Source organism: Mustelus asterias, chromosome 11 (assembly GCF_964213995.1).
Source record: "Mustelus asterias chromosome 11, sMusAst1.hap1.1, whole genome shotgun sequence".
Lineage (NCBI taxonomy): Eukaryota > Metazoa > Chordata > Chondrichthyes > Carcharhiniformes > Triakidae > Mustelus > Mustelus asterias.
Genome location: NC_135811.1, coordinates 54,716,273 through 54,732,503, shown reverse-complemented (window position 1 = coordinate 54,732,503; position 16,231 = coordinate 54,716,273). Strand labels below are relative to the sequence as shown.

Below are 16,231 nucleotides of genomic sequence, written 5' to 3'. Positions count from 1 at the left end.
GTCCCTTGGTGTCCCACGATGTGTAGGTTTGGTGGATTAGCCAGATAATTGTGTGGGGTTATGGGGATAGGGAAGTGGCGGGGGTCTGTGTAAGGTGCTGTTTCAGCGAGTTGGTGCAGACTCAATGAGCAGAAGAGCCTCCTTCTACACTGTTGGGACTCTATGGTTCAATGAACAGGGCTTTCCAGCTGCATTTCAGTGTGTGGCCAGTTTTCCCTCAAAGTGCTCAAAGCAGTATACACAATTTCCACGTTACGTTCAAAAGCAAAACACTGCGGTTATTGGAGATCTGAAACAAGAGGAAATGCTGAAAATACTCAGCAGGTCAGGAAGCCTCTGTGGAGATAGGAACAGAGTTAGTGTTTCAGGTCAGTGAGCCTTCACCACAACCGGGAAAAGTTGGAAATGTAACAGGTTTTGAGCAAGTGAAGGTGGGATGGGGGAATGGTGGGAAGAAGGGCTAAATGGAAGGTCTGAGATTGGAGGAGGGCAGGAGAGATTAAATAACAAAAAGCTTTGTTAGGGCCCTGGATCAGATTCCCAAGTTACATTAGGAAGCCAGACTGGACCCCAACAATTTTTCTATTTTGGCATAAATGTAAGAATAGTATACTTCATTCCAGCAGTGATTCCACTGACAAATTAGGTATACTGTTTAGTAAAACAATCTTAATTTAACAACACAGTTTAACTAGAACTAACAAATGAAGCAGCTTAACTATTACCCATTTGAACAATATTTAAACATGAAAAGAAACAACTCTAATTTCTAACTCATCACTGTTTCAGTTCCATATGGGGAGGCGATGGCCAAGTGGCCATAGTCGCTAAACTATTAATTAGCAGAACACTCAGCTAATGTTCCGGGGATCCGGGTTCGAATCTCACCATGGCAGATGGTGGAATTAGAATTCAATATAAAAAAATTTTTAAATTAAGAATCTACTGATGACCATGAAACCATTGTCGATTGTCCGAAAAACCCATCTGGTTCACAAACGTCCTTCAGGGAAGGAAATATATCATCCTAACCTGGTCTGGCCTACATGAGACTCCAGAGACATGGCAATATGGTTGCCTCTCAACTGCTCTCGGGCAACTAGAGATGGGCAATAAATGCTGGCCCAGCCAGCGACACCCATGTCCCACGAATCAACAAAAAAAAAGCAACATTCTTCTTATCGACTCAAAAACCACTTTAAATACAGTTAGCAGCCATAAATATACTTGTTAAAAGATAACAGTCCTGAAGCTTTGAGAACTTCTGATTTTCAGAGCAGCTGGCAGAACTCTTTAAACAAACCCCAGCAAGAACTCAAAAGCCGTTTTCTCTCTGCAACATACCTAGCTCCTCCCATTAACCGCATTATCACCTGACCCTGTCAATCTAAACCCACCTTCCATTCCTTTAATTAAAAACACTAGGAGACTTTTCTTTTTGTGAACTAAAGTCCATTGGCTCTCTCTTAAGTAAACTCTACATAGCTAAAATGAGTAATTATCCTTCTATCCCAGCATCTGAGCTGCGTTTCCTCCAGACATACTGACTGCCTGTAGAAAAAAAACTGAACTGTAAAAGAGTCCCCTTAAACATTAAAAAAAAGCAATAACACAATATTATCACAGTTTCATGGCGTAAAATCCATAGGCATGGTTATGGTACAAGTAAAGAAACAAAAGATGTGACTGGCAAGATAGCAGCCACCTGAACACAAAATACAGGAATTGGGCAAGGAACAGAAAAAACCCAAATCAGCAAAAAAAAACACTAAATAAAACAGGGGCAGAGTTTATGATCTAAAAGTATTGAACTCAATATAGAATCCAGATGGCTATAAAATGGCGAGTCAAAAGATGAGGTGCTGTTTCTTGAGCTTGTGTTGAGCTTCATTGGAACATTGCAGCAGACGATGGACAGAAAGATCAGAGTTGGGAGTAAGTTAGAGAATCAAAATGATAAGTAGCTACAAGCTCAGAGTCACGCATATGGACTGATCAGTGATGTTTCACAAAGCGGTCACCCACTCTGCTTTGGTATCCCCAGTGTAAAGACCAGCAAGTATTGGAGCCAAGAGCTCTGTCAACTATGTTGGGGCAAGTCCTCAGTTGAGGAAAAGGAAGACATGGCAGAAGTGATGGTATGGAAAGTTACACCATCAGAACAGATGCAACGGAGACAGAGAAACTGGGAGCTTTCCTCTCTCTTTTGAGGATCCTGAAGGGACCATTTCCTCCTCAACATTTGGGTCCACTCCTCAAACACTCCCAACATCTTTCCAATGGCAGCTGCCCATACAAACGCAACACCTGCCTATTTGCCTTCTCCCTTCTCACCATAACAAATAGGAACAGGAGTAGACTACATGGCCCATTGAGCCTGCTCCACCATTCAATACCACCGTGGCTGATCTTGGACTCCACCTTCATTATCCTGCACATTCCCCTAGTTCCGTAATCAAGATAGGACAAGGCGGCAGAGCAGACTGTGACAAGTCAGAGAAGAACCTCAGACAATATGACATAGTTGGTATGAAGTGATAATATAGAACAAAACTAAACAGCAGTAAGGGCCATCAACTGGGAAACAAAGCTCAACAGGAATGGTCAACTAAAGGAAAAAGCACAAGGCCAACAGAAATGACAAGAGGCCATAAAAAGAGCGGAGAGAGAAGGAAACCATACATCAGAGATTATAGAACTACAAAGTTAAATACCTTACATCTATGGTGCGGTCCACATTTTGGATGAAGATATTCTCTTTAGCTAAACCAGTGCCTGTAATCTACCCTATTTACAAAGAAGATATTCCCTCCTGTCTAAGCTTCTCACAGAAAATAAGACCAAAATTGTCAAACTAATACTAGGCAGCGAATGTAGGTAACAATGAAGACTGGGATTCAAACTAATCCCTCTTTAACTGACAACCAGTGCTCCAACATTGCAACAATAGACTTTTCCATAAAGCTTACTTTCAACAACACCTCATTAAAATAGGCAAAAGACATACATGCAGCCAATACACCAGATTGAACTGTACTAGTACTTCAAACAACTCAGCTTCTAAAGATAATTAGCTCACACCTACATTTTTGGCAATGAATAGATCATCTCATTGTGCATGGGCCAAACTCCATATCTAACAATGTACGCTCTCAGATTTTATTACCAGTCCTTGAAGGGGTTTTATCTGCGATTAAAACGGGTTTTTGTAAAGAGCAAATGGTTCGGTATACTAATTGGAAAAATGCCCAGGTATCATTTTAAACAGAACCTTGCACTTGTCAACATAACTGGGTTGTTAATTACTTTATGCAGGAAAACATTAAGGCAAGCTCTGTTACCAATGTGAAATTCTGAAGAAACAAATGAAGACTTATTTACACAGAGAGTAGTGTAAAGATAGGGCACGACAACAGGTTCCTCTTAAATTCCAACTGTGCTCTCAACACGAGCAACACAACCACTTTATTGAAATATATGCTCTCTCTCAGTATTTTGTGGTTCATCGGTACACAATGTTGATTTAGTACTTCCCAAGAATGCTTTATGGTTGTATCAATGTACACTGCTGATCTGAAACTCCAAGCAGTGTGCAAATGGTCTTACAGTATACATTCTGATTTAGTATTTCCCAGGCAACTTACGATCACTGTGCGCATTGCTGATTTAATGTCTTCCCCAAGAGTGCTTTATGGTCTACTGGGATATATTGCTTATTTTGCACACCCCACATATTTTATGGCCCAGCAGAATACATTGCATAGAATATACAGTTTTCAGCCCAACTATTCTGTTTTGCTGCTTTACTCCATACAGGTCTCTTTCCATTCCATCTGTTTCATCTGCGCCTTTCAGCACATCTTTCTATTCCTTTTTTACTCACATATTTGTCTTGTCTCGTTTTGAAAACATCGAAGTTATTTGCCTCAGCCACTCTACCTTCTAACCCCAACGTTCTGAGAATGAAGAAATTTCTCCTCACTTTCCTATTGAAATTATTCGTAACCACCTTGTACTGTTGCTCTTGCTACTCAATTCTCCCACGGTGGAAACATTCCCTCCACCTACCCTGTCCAACTCATTCATGATTTTATAGCCTGTGGCAAATTCTCTCTCTTCAAAAGAAGAAAAGAACCAACCTGTTCAATCTTTCGCGATACAGGGACAATGGTAATCTCTCGGTTCCAATATCATTATAAATCTGTTACACTTTCTCCAGTGCTTCTATGCCCTTTTTACAGTGCAGAGACCAGAACTATACTCAAGTCTGGTCTAACCAAAGTACAGTATGAAGTCTCACAACACCAGGTTAAAGTCCAACAGGTTTATCTGGTAGCACAAGCCAAATTTGGTGGCTTGTGCTACCAAATAAACCTGTTGGGACTTTAACCTGGTGTTGTGAGACTTCATACTGTGCCCACCCCAGTCCAACACCAGCATCTCCACATCATGGCTAACCAAAGTACACAGAAACAAGAGTTATGCACAGTACAGAGTTTATTGCTGACGCAGTACTCCCTCAGGAACATTATGACCTAGCAATAACACATTGCTGATGTAGAACTTACTCGCTTTTTTCTAATTGTTCTCCGTTTGGCCAACTTTTGTCTCCTCTCTTCTTTCAAACTGGCCAGTTGAGTTGGAGTGAGTTTAGCTCTGAAGACTGCCAGTTCCTCTTTATATTTCAATCTGGCATCGCTTGCTGCAATTTCATATGGCTGGAAGGAAGACAGTTACATTCTCGGTTACTTCAAATACTTCTAGGTCAGCAGGTACAAAGAGCCTTTTTTAGTCATGAGCTGAACAGCAGCATTGAGTGAGGGAGACATTTTTTTTTTTAAAAAAACAAAGCTTACCAATTTCAGGTACATGTGGCTTTTAAGACAGAATACGAGATCTCGATCTTGACAATAGCATCTGAGCGCCAAACGCAAAGCACTTACTTGTTTCTGATCCGGCGTCAACTGCCTCCATGCCTGAGCAATCCACTTCGTCTTTTCTACTACCTTTATATCTGCAACAAGTAATGTCCATTATACAAGGTCAAATAAAAGATGTCTTGGTGGTATTAGCTAATAATCACTAGGCAATGTGGAAGTACAAAGACTTGGGAGTTTCCTCCGTGGACGCAACCTGAAAGCTACAGCTGGAATTGCACCGATTTTGCCACGACAGGCCCAAGGATGCACCCAATTCCATTAGGATACACTCAAACATAAATTATGAGCGGTTTGGTTCAGCTATTAGAGCCCAAGGAAAGCACCAAACCCATAGCATGCATCTCTCCTTCAAGTTTGATCATTTAAGTTTTGGAATCTGCAATCGGGAAGCATTCAATTTCAAATGTGCCATGAAAATAATTTCAAAAGTTATGGTGTAGTGGTAACGTCACTGGATTAGTAAATCAGAGGCCCAGGCTAATGCTCTGGGGACAGAGATTCAAACCCCATAACCGCAGCTGGTGGAATTTAAATTCAATTCATAAAATCTGGAAATTAAAATCTAGTCTTGGTAATGGTGACCATGAAACTATCAATTGCCATAAAAAAAAAACTGCTGTCCTTTTATGCTCTGGTGTATACACAATTCCAGATCTACAGCAATGTGGTGGAATCTTGAATGCCCTCCGAAATAGCCTAGCAAGCCACTAATTCAACAAATGCTGGCTTTGCAATGATGCCCACATCCCCTGAAGGGAGTGAATAAAAAAAAGTGATGGTGAATTTGAATTTTTTTTTAAATTCCAAAACCTGCAATTAAAAGACAAAAGACTTGGGGGACAACTCAGAAGCGATGATATTGAGAATGGAATATATTTTTGTATAGCATTGGAGGATGTGCACCAATTGCCTTGAAAACCTGGAGTAATTTTTTCCCCAGTACCAATCTCTCTTTCCCTCCATGGCCATTCCAATTCTCTCTCATTGGTTTTAGCTTGCTCCATATACCAAGAGGCCCTCCAATCCAGAGGTATCTATCTCCCGTTCCCACCATCCTCCATAAACACCCCCCCCCCCCCACCCAATAGCTAGTGGAAAATTTCAAATTTGTGCTGACTGCCATCCTAATGCCAGTGGATTGAAAAGCAGATTACCCGCTGCAGGGCAAGCAGTCTGACAAGGTGGCACAGCACATTCAAAAGCAGGGTTGGGGAGAGGGGGGGGGATAATTATTTAATGTTATGATGTACTGAAATTTGGCCAGACTAGAACGGAAGGAACCCTGCCTGATTTCTGGAATTGAAGAAGGGTCATCCAGACTCGAAACGTCGGCTTCTATTTTCTCTCCACAGATGCTTTCAGACATGTTGAACTTCTCCAGCATTTTCTGTTTTTGTTTAGAATCAGCCTATTATGAAAGAGCCCTAGGCAACTCTTAATATGCTAACTGGCTACTGCCATTTGAATACTGGCACAACGGTGAGATTCAGTGCGACACCCACAGAAATAATGAAAATTAACAGAATGAGGGCCCGCACGGTGGCAAGCGCTGCTGCCTCACTGCACCGGGGACTCGTGTTTGATTCCAGCTTTGGGCGACTGCCTGTGCGGAGTTTGCACGTTTTTCCCCATGTCTGCATGGCTTTCCTCCGAGTGCTCCGGTTTCCTCCCGCAGTCCAAAGATGTGCAGGTTAGGTGAATTTGCCATGCTAAGTTGCCCCTTAGTGTGTGGATTAGGTGGATTAGCCATGCTAAATGTGTGCAGGGTTACAGTGATAGGGAGGGCCTGAATGGGATGCCCTTGTGGAGAGTCAGTGCAGACAGGATGGGCCAAATGGACTCTTTCTGCACTGTTGGGATTCTATAGTTCTATGAAGATTCATATAGAATCTTTCACAACCTCCTTGTGAGCTAAAAAGTTCTTTGCAATCAATGAAATACTTTTGAAAAGTGGTCACTTTTGAAAAGAAGCCAATTCATACACAGCAAGGTCCCACGAGTATCAGTGCGATGAGATCCTCTGTTCTTTTTAATAAAATGATGTTGGTTAAGAGACAAGCATTAACCAGGATATGACATGTAAAACAAAGTGATAAAAGAGAACATTTTAAACCAATACTTTTAAATGCTTGTAAGAGGACACATAAAAAAATTGTTTCGACAATAAAACGGCTGTAGACAGAGAGCCCAAAGTGGACTGCATCTATAATACTAAACCGATTTCCATTTATAACTTGTTTTTACCTGGACTTTGTTTAAATAAAACCTGATGCTGTTCTACCACATAGCGCAGGTATGCATTGAGTGGTCGCTTTGGAGGGGGAGAGGTGGTGTTGTCCAATGACAATCTCCTTAATGCTGAACATACACCGCCGTATCCACAACTGTATCAGACAAAGAAAGACTCCTGTCACAAATCTATTAAATGGCAGTACAAATCAAACAAAAAATTGAGACACAAAAAAAGGGATTTTTGCTCAACATTTGTGCTAAATCTTCTGTCAGTTGTAACTATGATATGAGCCATGCAGCAAAGATGTTTTGGAGGTTGAAATGGATCAGCCCATTGAGCAAAATCAAAAACGTGAGAAACAGGTTACTTAAATTTGATTTGATTTATTATTGTCGCATTTATTAGTATACAGTGAAAACTATTGTTTCTTGCGTACTATACAGACAAAGCATACCGTTCATAGAGAGGGAAAGGAGAGAGTGCAGAATGTAGTGTTACAGTCATAGCTAGGGTGTAGAGAAAGATCAACTTAGTGCAGGGTAGGTCCATTCAAAAGTCTGATGGCTGCAGGGGAGAAGCTGTTTTTGAGTCGGTTGGTATGTGACCTCAGACTTTTGCATCTTTTTCCTGATGTAAGAAGATGGAAGAGTGTGCCCGGGGTCCTTAATTATGCTGCCGCTTTTCCGAGGCAGTGGGAAGTGTCGCAGAGTCAATGGATGGGAGGCTGGTTTGCGTGATGGATTGGGCTATATTCATGACCTTTTGTAGTTTCTTGCGGTCTTGGGCAGAGCAGGAGCCATACCAAGCTGTGATACAACCAGAAAGAATGCATTCTATGATGCATCTGTAAAAGTTGATGAGAGTCTTAGTGGACATGCCAAATGTCCTTATTCTTCTGAGAAAGTAGAGGTATTGGTGGGCTTTCTTAACTAGAGTCGGCCAGGGGGAGACCAGGACAGGTTGTTGATCTGGACACCTAAAAACGTTTAGCTCCGGACCATTTCTACTTCGTCCCCATTAATGTAGAGATGCCGGTGTTGGACTGGGGTGGGCACCGTAAGAAGTCTCTCAACACCATGCTAAAATACAACAGATTTATTTGGAGTCACGAGTTTTTGGAGCGCTGCTCCTTCCTCAATTTTGGCCACAAAGTAATTTGTAAAGTAAGAGATTGAGGCACAATGAACGAGACAGGGCAACTAACCTATTTAGCTAAACTTCCTGCCTCATAAGCAATGGGACAAAGATATTTGACTAATCGTAGCTTGCAATCCAACAGTTCCAGCAACACTCGAAAATCCACACCATCAAGGACAAATTAACCTGCTTGGTCGCCACCCAATTCATCATTGCAAACATCAACTCCCTCTACCATAAAGGTACTGCAGCACCTTGTGAAGGCTTCTACAACAGTACCTTCCAAATCTCTGATCTCTACCACTTAGCGGGACAAGGGCAGGGAAACACCACCACGCTGCTTTGCAGGCTACACCCCATCCAGCCTTGGAAATATATTACCACTTTTTTATCACCACTGTGTCAGAATCTTGGAACTTCCTCCCTAATGGCACTGAGGGAGTACCTTACATGGAATGCAGAAGTTCAAGAACGCAGCTCATCAACACTTTTCCAAGAGCAATTCGTGATGAACAACATCTCATGATTGAATAAATTCAAAACATTAAAAACTTGGTTACAGTAGAGTAACGGTAACAACGCTGGACAAATAATTCCGAGCCTGGATCAGCGATGCAGACAATGCGAAATAAATTCCACTGTGAATTCACTTTTTAAAATGTGGAACCTTGCACTATTTAATTTTTATTTTGAGTTATCAGTTTAATTACTGTTAATTAACTTGCTTGTTGAAGTAATTTGATAGCTTTGGTCAGCCAAACAAAAAAAAACTCATGTCAAGATAGGCTGCTTACTCACCGAAGTCACAAGGACAATCCAGTGGAGGAACGGGAATGAACCAATAATAAAAGCCAAATCTAAAAAAGATTTTCTATTCACTGTCCTAGGCATATTATTAAAAAAAACTGTACCCAGATACAGAGCAAATACAAACACTCAATGCAAGGTCCAGAGGCTCATCTACAGAAAATCCTGACAAAAATATAAACAGGTTAAAAACATGCAAAAATGTAACAGGTGCAACCTTTAACCTGTCGAGCACATTGCTCATAAAACTGACATTTTCTGATAAGATGATGCAAGATTTGTCAAAGCACTTTTCACATCTTGTGGATTTTCCAGTACTTCACATCCAATTAATTATTGTTGTTGCTGCTGGCAAACATGGCAGCTATCTTGGTTATGCCGTTAGCTCCCACAAACAGCAATGAGATGAATGCTCAGCAAGTCTGTTTTTTGATGATGCTGGTAGAGGGATAAATGTTGACCAGAACAGTGGGAGAAATCGCCCGCTCTTCTTTGAACAGAACTCTCGCATCCACCTAAAAGGGTGCATAGCCGTTATCGGAAAGTCAGCACCACTTTCAATACTGTATTCCTTCAAATTCCACCCAAGTCTCAGTTTAGATTATGTGCCCGAGTCCTTTCTGACTCAGAAGCAATTAATAAATCTCACAGTGCTTTGTCCGTGAGGATATTTTTGACCTGTGAACAGGTTCTTCAGGAAAGTGCAATGTTAATCCATCAAGCTAACCTGAGGCAGGTTTCTGCTCGGCCAAGTAGTATTAGAACAATCATGTGGCAACAAAACATTTTATTAGTCTTTAAAAAAAGCTAAAATGTATTCAGGTAACAGGAAGGTAGTAGGACACCTTCATAGTAAGTACAGACAGTATGAAGTGCAGCAAGTTATTTTTGAAGCAAAAGACTCCCTCTTTAAAAAGATGCATTTCCATGGTGAACTCTCTTCCAGTAATTCTTTAATGCTCCCTCTATTTCCAAATTCTTTCTGTGTCTGCTCTATCGCTCCGGTGGGCTTTGCTCTTTCTGTCCGTCTCTCAGCCGTTTCTGATGTCTGGATCTGATCAATTGCATTTTACTCATTTGTTCTGCTAGTCTCCTCATTGCTGTCTTCTTTCAGCGCTGCAGTATTAAGATCACTCTTTCCAAAGTCGCCAAAGATATGAATCTATTTACACCCACCTAACCTACCAATTTAGGGATATAAAAAGGAGCACATTAAAAAGCAACACGACCATAAAAATGACCTGAAACCAAAAGCCAAAATTTAACTACCAGCTTATTATGCACCCCCCCCCCCCCCCCCCGAAGTGCCTCCTAAAGTGTTTTAAAACCAGTAACTTTCTTTTGAAATAAAATCACTTGTGGATAAACACAAGTCAATTTGTATCCTGTAAAGTTCCACAAAACGGTAAATGAATGGACAACCAGATAATCTAGGATTTATTTTAATAATGTTGGCAAAAGGGAAAAACAGCAAGCAAGGGGAATGAGATATCTTCCCCACACTTGTCCAGGCAGGGGGAGCCTCAGGTTAGCATCTCAGCCAATTCAGCACTCTCTCGCCTTTTCCAGACGTTTCAGCCTCAAGTTGAAAGTGCAGCTTGAACTTAAATACCTCCACTTTGGAGGCTACAGTTCCACCCAGCAAGCCAACGTGACACTGAAAACGATGAGCATCAACAGTGGATCAGTTGGTCAAATTCTAATTTCAGAGTCACAAAGTTCTAGGTTCAAGTCCCACTCAGGACTTGAGTACGAACATCAAAACTGACACTTCAGCGCAGTACTGAGGAAGTGCTGGACTGGTGGAGGTGCCATCTTTTGGATGAAACTTTAAACCAAGCCCCCACCTGTCTATGAATGGATGTAAACTATCCCATGGCACTGTTTTGAAGAAGCATTTTGGAGTTATCCCCAGCGTCTGGACCAATATTTCTTCAGTTAAAGCTTCAGAAAAACACATAGCTGTTTATCTGAGTTTGTGATCACAGTGACTTCAGACACTTCAAAACGCATATTGAAATGTCCAGCTGCTATGCAAAGCGCGATATAAATGCAAGCCCCTTTTTTCTGATGGCTTCATTTTGCATTAATTGGTGCCTTTTCTTAACGACATTTCAGCAAACTGGTGGTGGTCGTTTGAACCAATCGTAATTTTGTTGCCTCATGGAGACATCTTTTGAGAGATGCAATGCTGTTAACAAGCACTAGTTGCTGACGGACTATTTCTAATTCAACCCTGGAAGCAAATGGTAAGAGATTGGATAACCCTTTCTCCTTGTGATAAGTATTCAACCTGCTGCCCCTTGCGCTGCAACACAGATGATGAAAAAAAACACAAACACTGATTAAAACCTGAAGTGAAGACATAAAAGTAATTGAAATACACAACAGAGCAGATCAGTCAACAAAGAAAAGACAAAAACACAGGTTGTTTTAGATCAGGACTTTTACAAGGTATGTATCACAAGTGTTTTTGCTCTTAACAGACACAAATCTGCAGCATATAATGACCTCAAAACTCAGAGCACTGATATTAATTGTATAAATAAGGGTTAAGTCATTAGAGTTGGGGGCATTATTAATTTAATTTTTTTTACTCCATCCTTAAAGTTACAAAGCCAATGCTCAGCATGGACTGGGCAAACTCAAATCCATTCCTTGCTTGCTCCAAAAACCAAATTCAAAATCCAACTGAATTCAAGGTCCCCACACGAGAGACAAACAAGATCCAAACTGACAATATAAGACATTGCATCCCATCTTGGGCTTGGTCTTGGCCAAAAGGCCGAGAAGCGATGATTGAACCTGCAAGCTTAGCATTATTAGCAACACGCTCATACCATCTGAGCTAACCGGTGCGTAAAGAGACACTTATCTATTTAAGGGGCTATCCATTTGTTTAATTTATTAGCTAGTCTACTTTATTTTATTGGTATACACGCGTTTCTCAGCCTTTTGGCTAAGATCAAGTGTCAGATCAAGCCCGAGATGGGGTACAATGCCTCATCTTCATAGAATCCTACAGTGCAGAAGGGGGACATTCGGCCCATTGGGTCTGCAACAACCACAATCCCACCCGGCCCTATCCCCATAACCCCCATTTATTTACCCTAGCTAGTCCCCCTGATACTAAGGGTCAATTTTGCATGGACAATCCACTTAACCCGCACATCTTTGGAAACCAGAGCACCCGGAGGAAACCCACGCAGACACGGGAAGAAGGTGCAGACACCGCACAGATAGTGACGCAAACTGGGAATCGAACCCAGGTCCCTGGCGCTGTGAGGCAGCAGTGCTAACCACTGTGCCACCGTGCCCGCCCCCAGCTTAAATCTTGTTTGTCTCTCTTGTGGGGACCTTGAATTCGATTAAGGAATGGATTTGCCCCAGTCTTCTCTGAGCACCGGCTTTGTAACTTTAAGGATGGAATAAACATTTTTTTGAAAAAGAATGTAAAGAGATATTCCAGTATGCTTGGGGCCTTCTGTGGCTGGTGGGTACCACCAGGGTGAGTGTGCATCATCAGGCCCAGGAACACTATTTTTTATTAAAAAAATTTTAAAATGTTTTTGTTACAGTGCCCCTTGAGTTAGTTAAATTATATTTGTTGTTTTGTTTTTTGACAAGATAATATAAAGAGACACTGGAAGGTTCACTACGTGGAAATCTTCCCTTCTTCCATCAGAGATTTTGAATGGAGTGTGTTGTACACAACAGTCACGTGCAACATAGGATTACATTGGTTCACAGACTCCCAGGCCGCCTGCAATTTCAGCAGCCACGAGGAGTCCATGTTCCTATGTTTGTGTAGGTTGCAGCCCTTCTTTCATTGTTTCAGGGGGCTGCTCAGTTTCTGATTGCACTTTGGCCCCACGTTCCAGATCTTTAGCCACCAAGTGTGAAGCGGGGGCAGGCAGATTGGACGACCTCCTCATGGGCCTCAAACTGACCCAGGCAGCAGACAGTCAAGAGGGTCATTCATCCAGACTGCCTGCCTTTCTTTCCAAGGTCATGTCCACAGCCGGGTATTCAGATCAGCCATGATCTTATTGAATGGCGGGGCAGGCTCGAGGGGCCAGATGGCCTACTCCTGCTCCTATTTATGTTCTTATGTATCCCTGGAGAGGAAGCAAGCAGCGCCCACCTGCAGGCTCAAGGCCTTCTACGAACGCTGGGTGCCGCAAAGGCTGCAGTGCATCATCCCCACCCAAAATGACACTTTAAACTTAATCTGATAAATTTCCTTTAAAGTTTTATTCATATTGAATCATAGAATCCCTGCAGTGCAAAAGAGGCCTTTAAGCCTATCTAATCTGCGCCGACCCTCTGACAGTATCTTACACACGCCCTCGCCCCCAAACTATCCCCGTAACCCCACAAATTTCCCCGGCTAGTGTTACATTTACTCACTGATCTACTCAAATATAGTGTAAAGAGGCACTTATTGACTTTGTGAATAAATCAAAAACCATAAAGACTAATTCCAGATCGCCTCCTTCACCAAATGTTTAACAACTGAAACATTATCAGCTCAGGGATCACAAACACGCACCAGGAAAACAAAGATGGGATCAAGCCGAAAGCAATTCCCAAAGCATGAGTAAAAGTTCCAGTATTCCCCATAATGGAGATAATTAGAATTATTCAGTGGTTGGCACTGCTGCCTCACAACGCCAGGGACCTGGGTTCAATTCCCGGCTTGGGTGACTGTCTGTGTGGAGCTTGCACATTCTCCCCGTGTCTGCGTGGGTTTCCTCCGGGTGCTCCAGTTTCCTCCCACAGTCCAAAGATGTGAGGGTTAGATGGATTGGCCATGCTAAATTGCCCCATAGTGTCACGGAGATTAGCTAGGGTAAATGCATGCGGTTACAGGGAATGGGCCTGGGTGGGATTGTGGTCGGTGCAGACTCGATGGGCCAAATGGCCTCCTTCTGCACTATGGGGATTCAATGATTCTTTTTTCAATTCCTCAAGAAAGGAATGGATGGAATCGCCAACTTGCAACCACCCCCTCCCATGCCCCCAAAAATAATGATAGAATTCCAGGTGGCTGAAAGAACAATTTAAATTCAGCATCAGTCATTGTAAGACCAAAAGGGCCTTGATTATAGATCATGCATCAGACTGGAGTGTGGCAATTTACTTCAGCAACACATTCATGTTCTCCCTTTCTGCAAATTATATAGTCCTTGGCTTCCAGGCCTCCATAAAACACAAACAAAAGAGCTTGGGAAAACACAAGTGTGCCTGACATATATTTTTGGTTTCACAGTAATTTGTGGGATTCCCAATCCCACAAGATATATTATTACAAGCAGCCTCTTTCAAAGGCAATGCCGCTCCTGCAAGTGTCTGCTTTTGATGGGAAGAGTAGGTTATCCAAACAGTACCTTTAGGCAAGATGTACCTGGAACACAAACCACGCAAAATAGGAGGCGGCACGGTGGTTAGCATTGCTGCCTCAGTGCCAGGGGGGCCCAGGTTTGATTCCTGGCTCGGGTCACTGTCTGTGTGGAGTTTGCACGTTCTCCCCGTGTCTGTGTGGGTTTCCTCTGGGTGCTCCGGTTTCCTCCCACAGTCCGAAAGACATGCTGGTTAGGGGCACTGGCCATCAGTGCAACCCGAACAGGCACCGGAGTGTGGTGACTAGGGGATTTTCACAGTAACTTCATTGCAGTGTTAGCCTACTTGAGACACTAATAAATAAACTAAACAGGTCACTGCTCACCAGTGACCGACCTAAGCATTGGAGCTCCAAATAAGGGCATTCCCAAATAAAACAAATTAACAATATTGTTTTAAGAACAGATTTTAATTGTAACAATTAAAACCACTTCAAGTATTAATTTCTGAGGCACTGCACTTTTCAGTGAACTGCAGTTACTGATTAAACCCTTCCAACCAGGAGGAATTCCCCACACTTTGAGGGTTTGGGAGAGCACTTGAAATTCATCTTGATGGGAAGAACTTTCACTCCAAAGGCACCTTTCACATCCCCATGAGGATGAATGAATTTCGGGGGGGGGGGCGGATGTGCTATTCAAGGAAGGAAGCAGGGGGTTGTATGTTTTGGAGTTGAAAGGTTAGGGTTTTGTGTTTCAAGGGTAGGAACAGAAAGGTGAGGGTATGCGTTTCCAGGGTGGAAAGGATAGTGTGTTTTGGTGGGAGAATATGAGGCTTGTGTGTTTCTCCCATGCGTTTTGGGAGAAGGTGGTGTGTTTTTTCGGGGTCGGGAGGAGGTGAGGGTTGTGTGTTTTTTTCCAGGGTGGGAGGAGTCTGAATGAATAGAAAATATTCAGAGCGAGTGAGCATTTCTGGAGAGTTAGGAGGGATTTATGGGGAGGATGTTAGGCCATCAGAGCCCTAGCCTATTCCAGTGAAACCCTCTCAGTCACTCTGAGTGATGGTTACATTTTTGTAGCAGACTCCACACTGATACAATGTATCACAGTGATATTCTTTGTTACAGTGTAACTCACTGTAACATTTGCTGCCGCCGGATACAATGTAACAACAAACGGAAGGCGAGCCCGCCGCGCGCTCCATCCCCGGGACAAATGACCTCCCACGCGGCTGCTTCCTGCAACAAGCGCCCGTTTCACAACCCCGGGGTCCTCCGCACTCACCTCACCGCCGGCCAGGGGCAGCGACTCAACAGCCCCCCGAGCCTCCTCCCCAGCAAAGCCACAGACACGACGCTCACCATTTCGTTACTCGGGAGGGGATCACCTCAGCTCCCCGAGCCCACTCACTGTGGCCGCGCTGAGGGATTCTGGGAGCGGGGGCGGGAGTCACACGCAGCAGCTACAGAGCATTGAGCGGGTGTCAGGCAGTGAGGAGGCAGCTCCCCCTGACTGAGTGGTAAATTCAAACACATACCCCACCAACAACACTACTCACCATAACCACACTCACAACTGTGAGCTTTCATCTGCAATGTAAAACATGCTTACTCTCCACTACAACTGCACCAACAAACGTGAGGTTTAATCTACATTAGAAAACAATACTCACTACAATTACACTTACAAATGTGAGCTTTCATCTACAGTGGAAAATAAATATACAACGTTTAAATTGTACTCTTCACTAACAAATGTGAGTTTTAATCTAC

The 16,231-nt window shown here is 42.8% G+C and overlaps 1 protein-coding gene across 1 annotated transcript in view; it reads right to left on the bottom strand.

Annotated features, from left to right (window-relative positions):
• Positions 1 to 15,948, bottom strand: part of tfam (transcription factor A, mitochondrial) — a 34,776-nt gene extending 18,828 nt beyond the window's left edge. Inside the window, exons 1-4 of the mRNA XM_078224416.1 lie at positions 15,744 to 15,948; positions 7,185 to 7,324; positions 4,944 to 5,014; positions 4,569 to 4,718 (exon numbers count right to left, since the gene is read on the bottom strand). Of these exons, the coding sequence (XP_078080542.1) occupies positions 4,569 to 4,718; positions 4,944 to 5,014; positions 7,185 to 7,324; positions 15,744 to 15,823 (441 nt within the window). The 5' untranslated portion in view covers positions 15,824 to 15,948. The remainder of the gene's footprint in view (positions 1 to 4,568; positions 4,719 to 4,943; positions 5,015 to 7,184; positions 7,325 to 15,743) is intronic.
• Between the last annotated feature and the right edge of the window lie 283 nt (positions 15,949 to 16,231).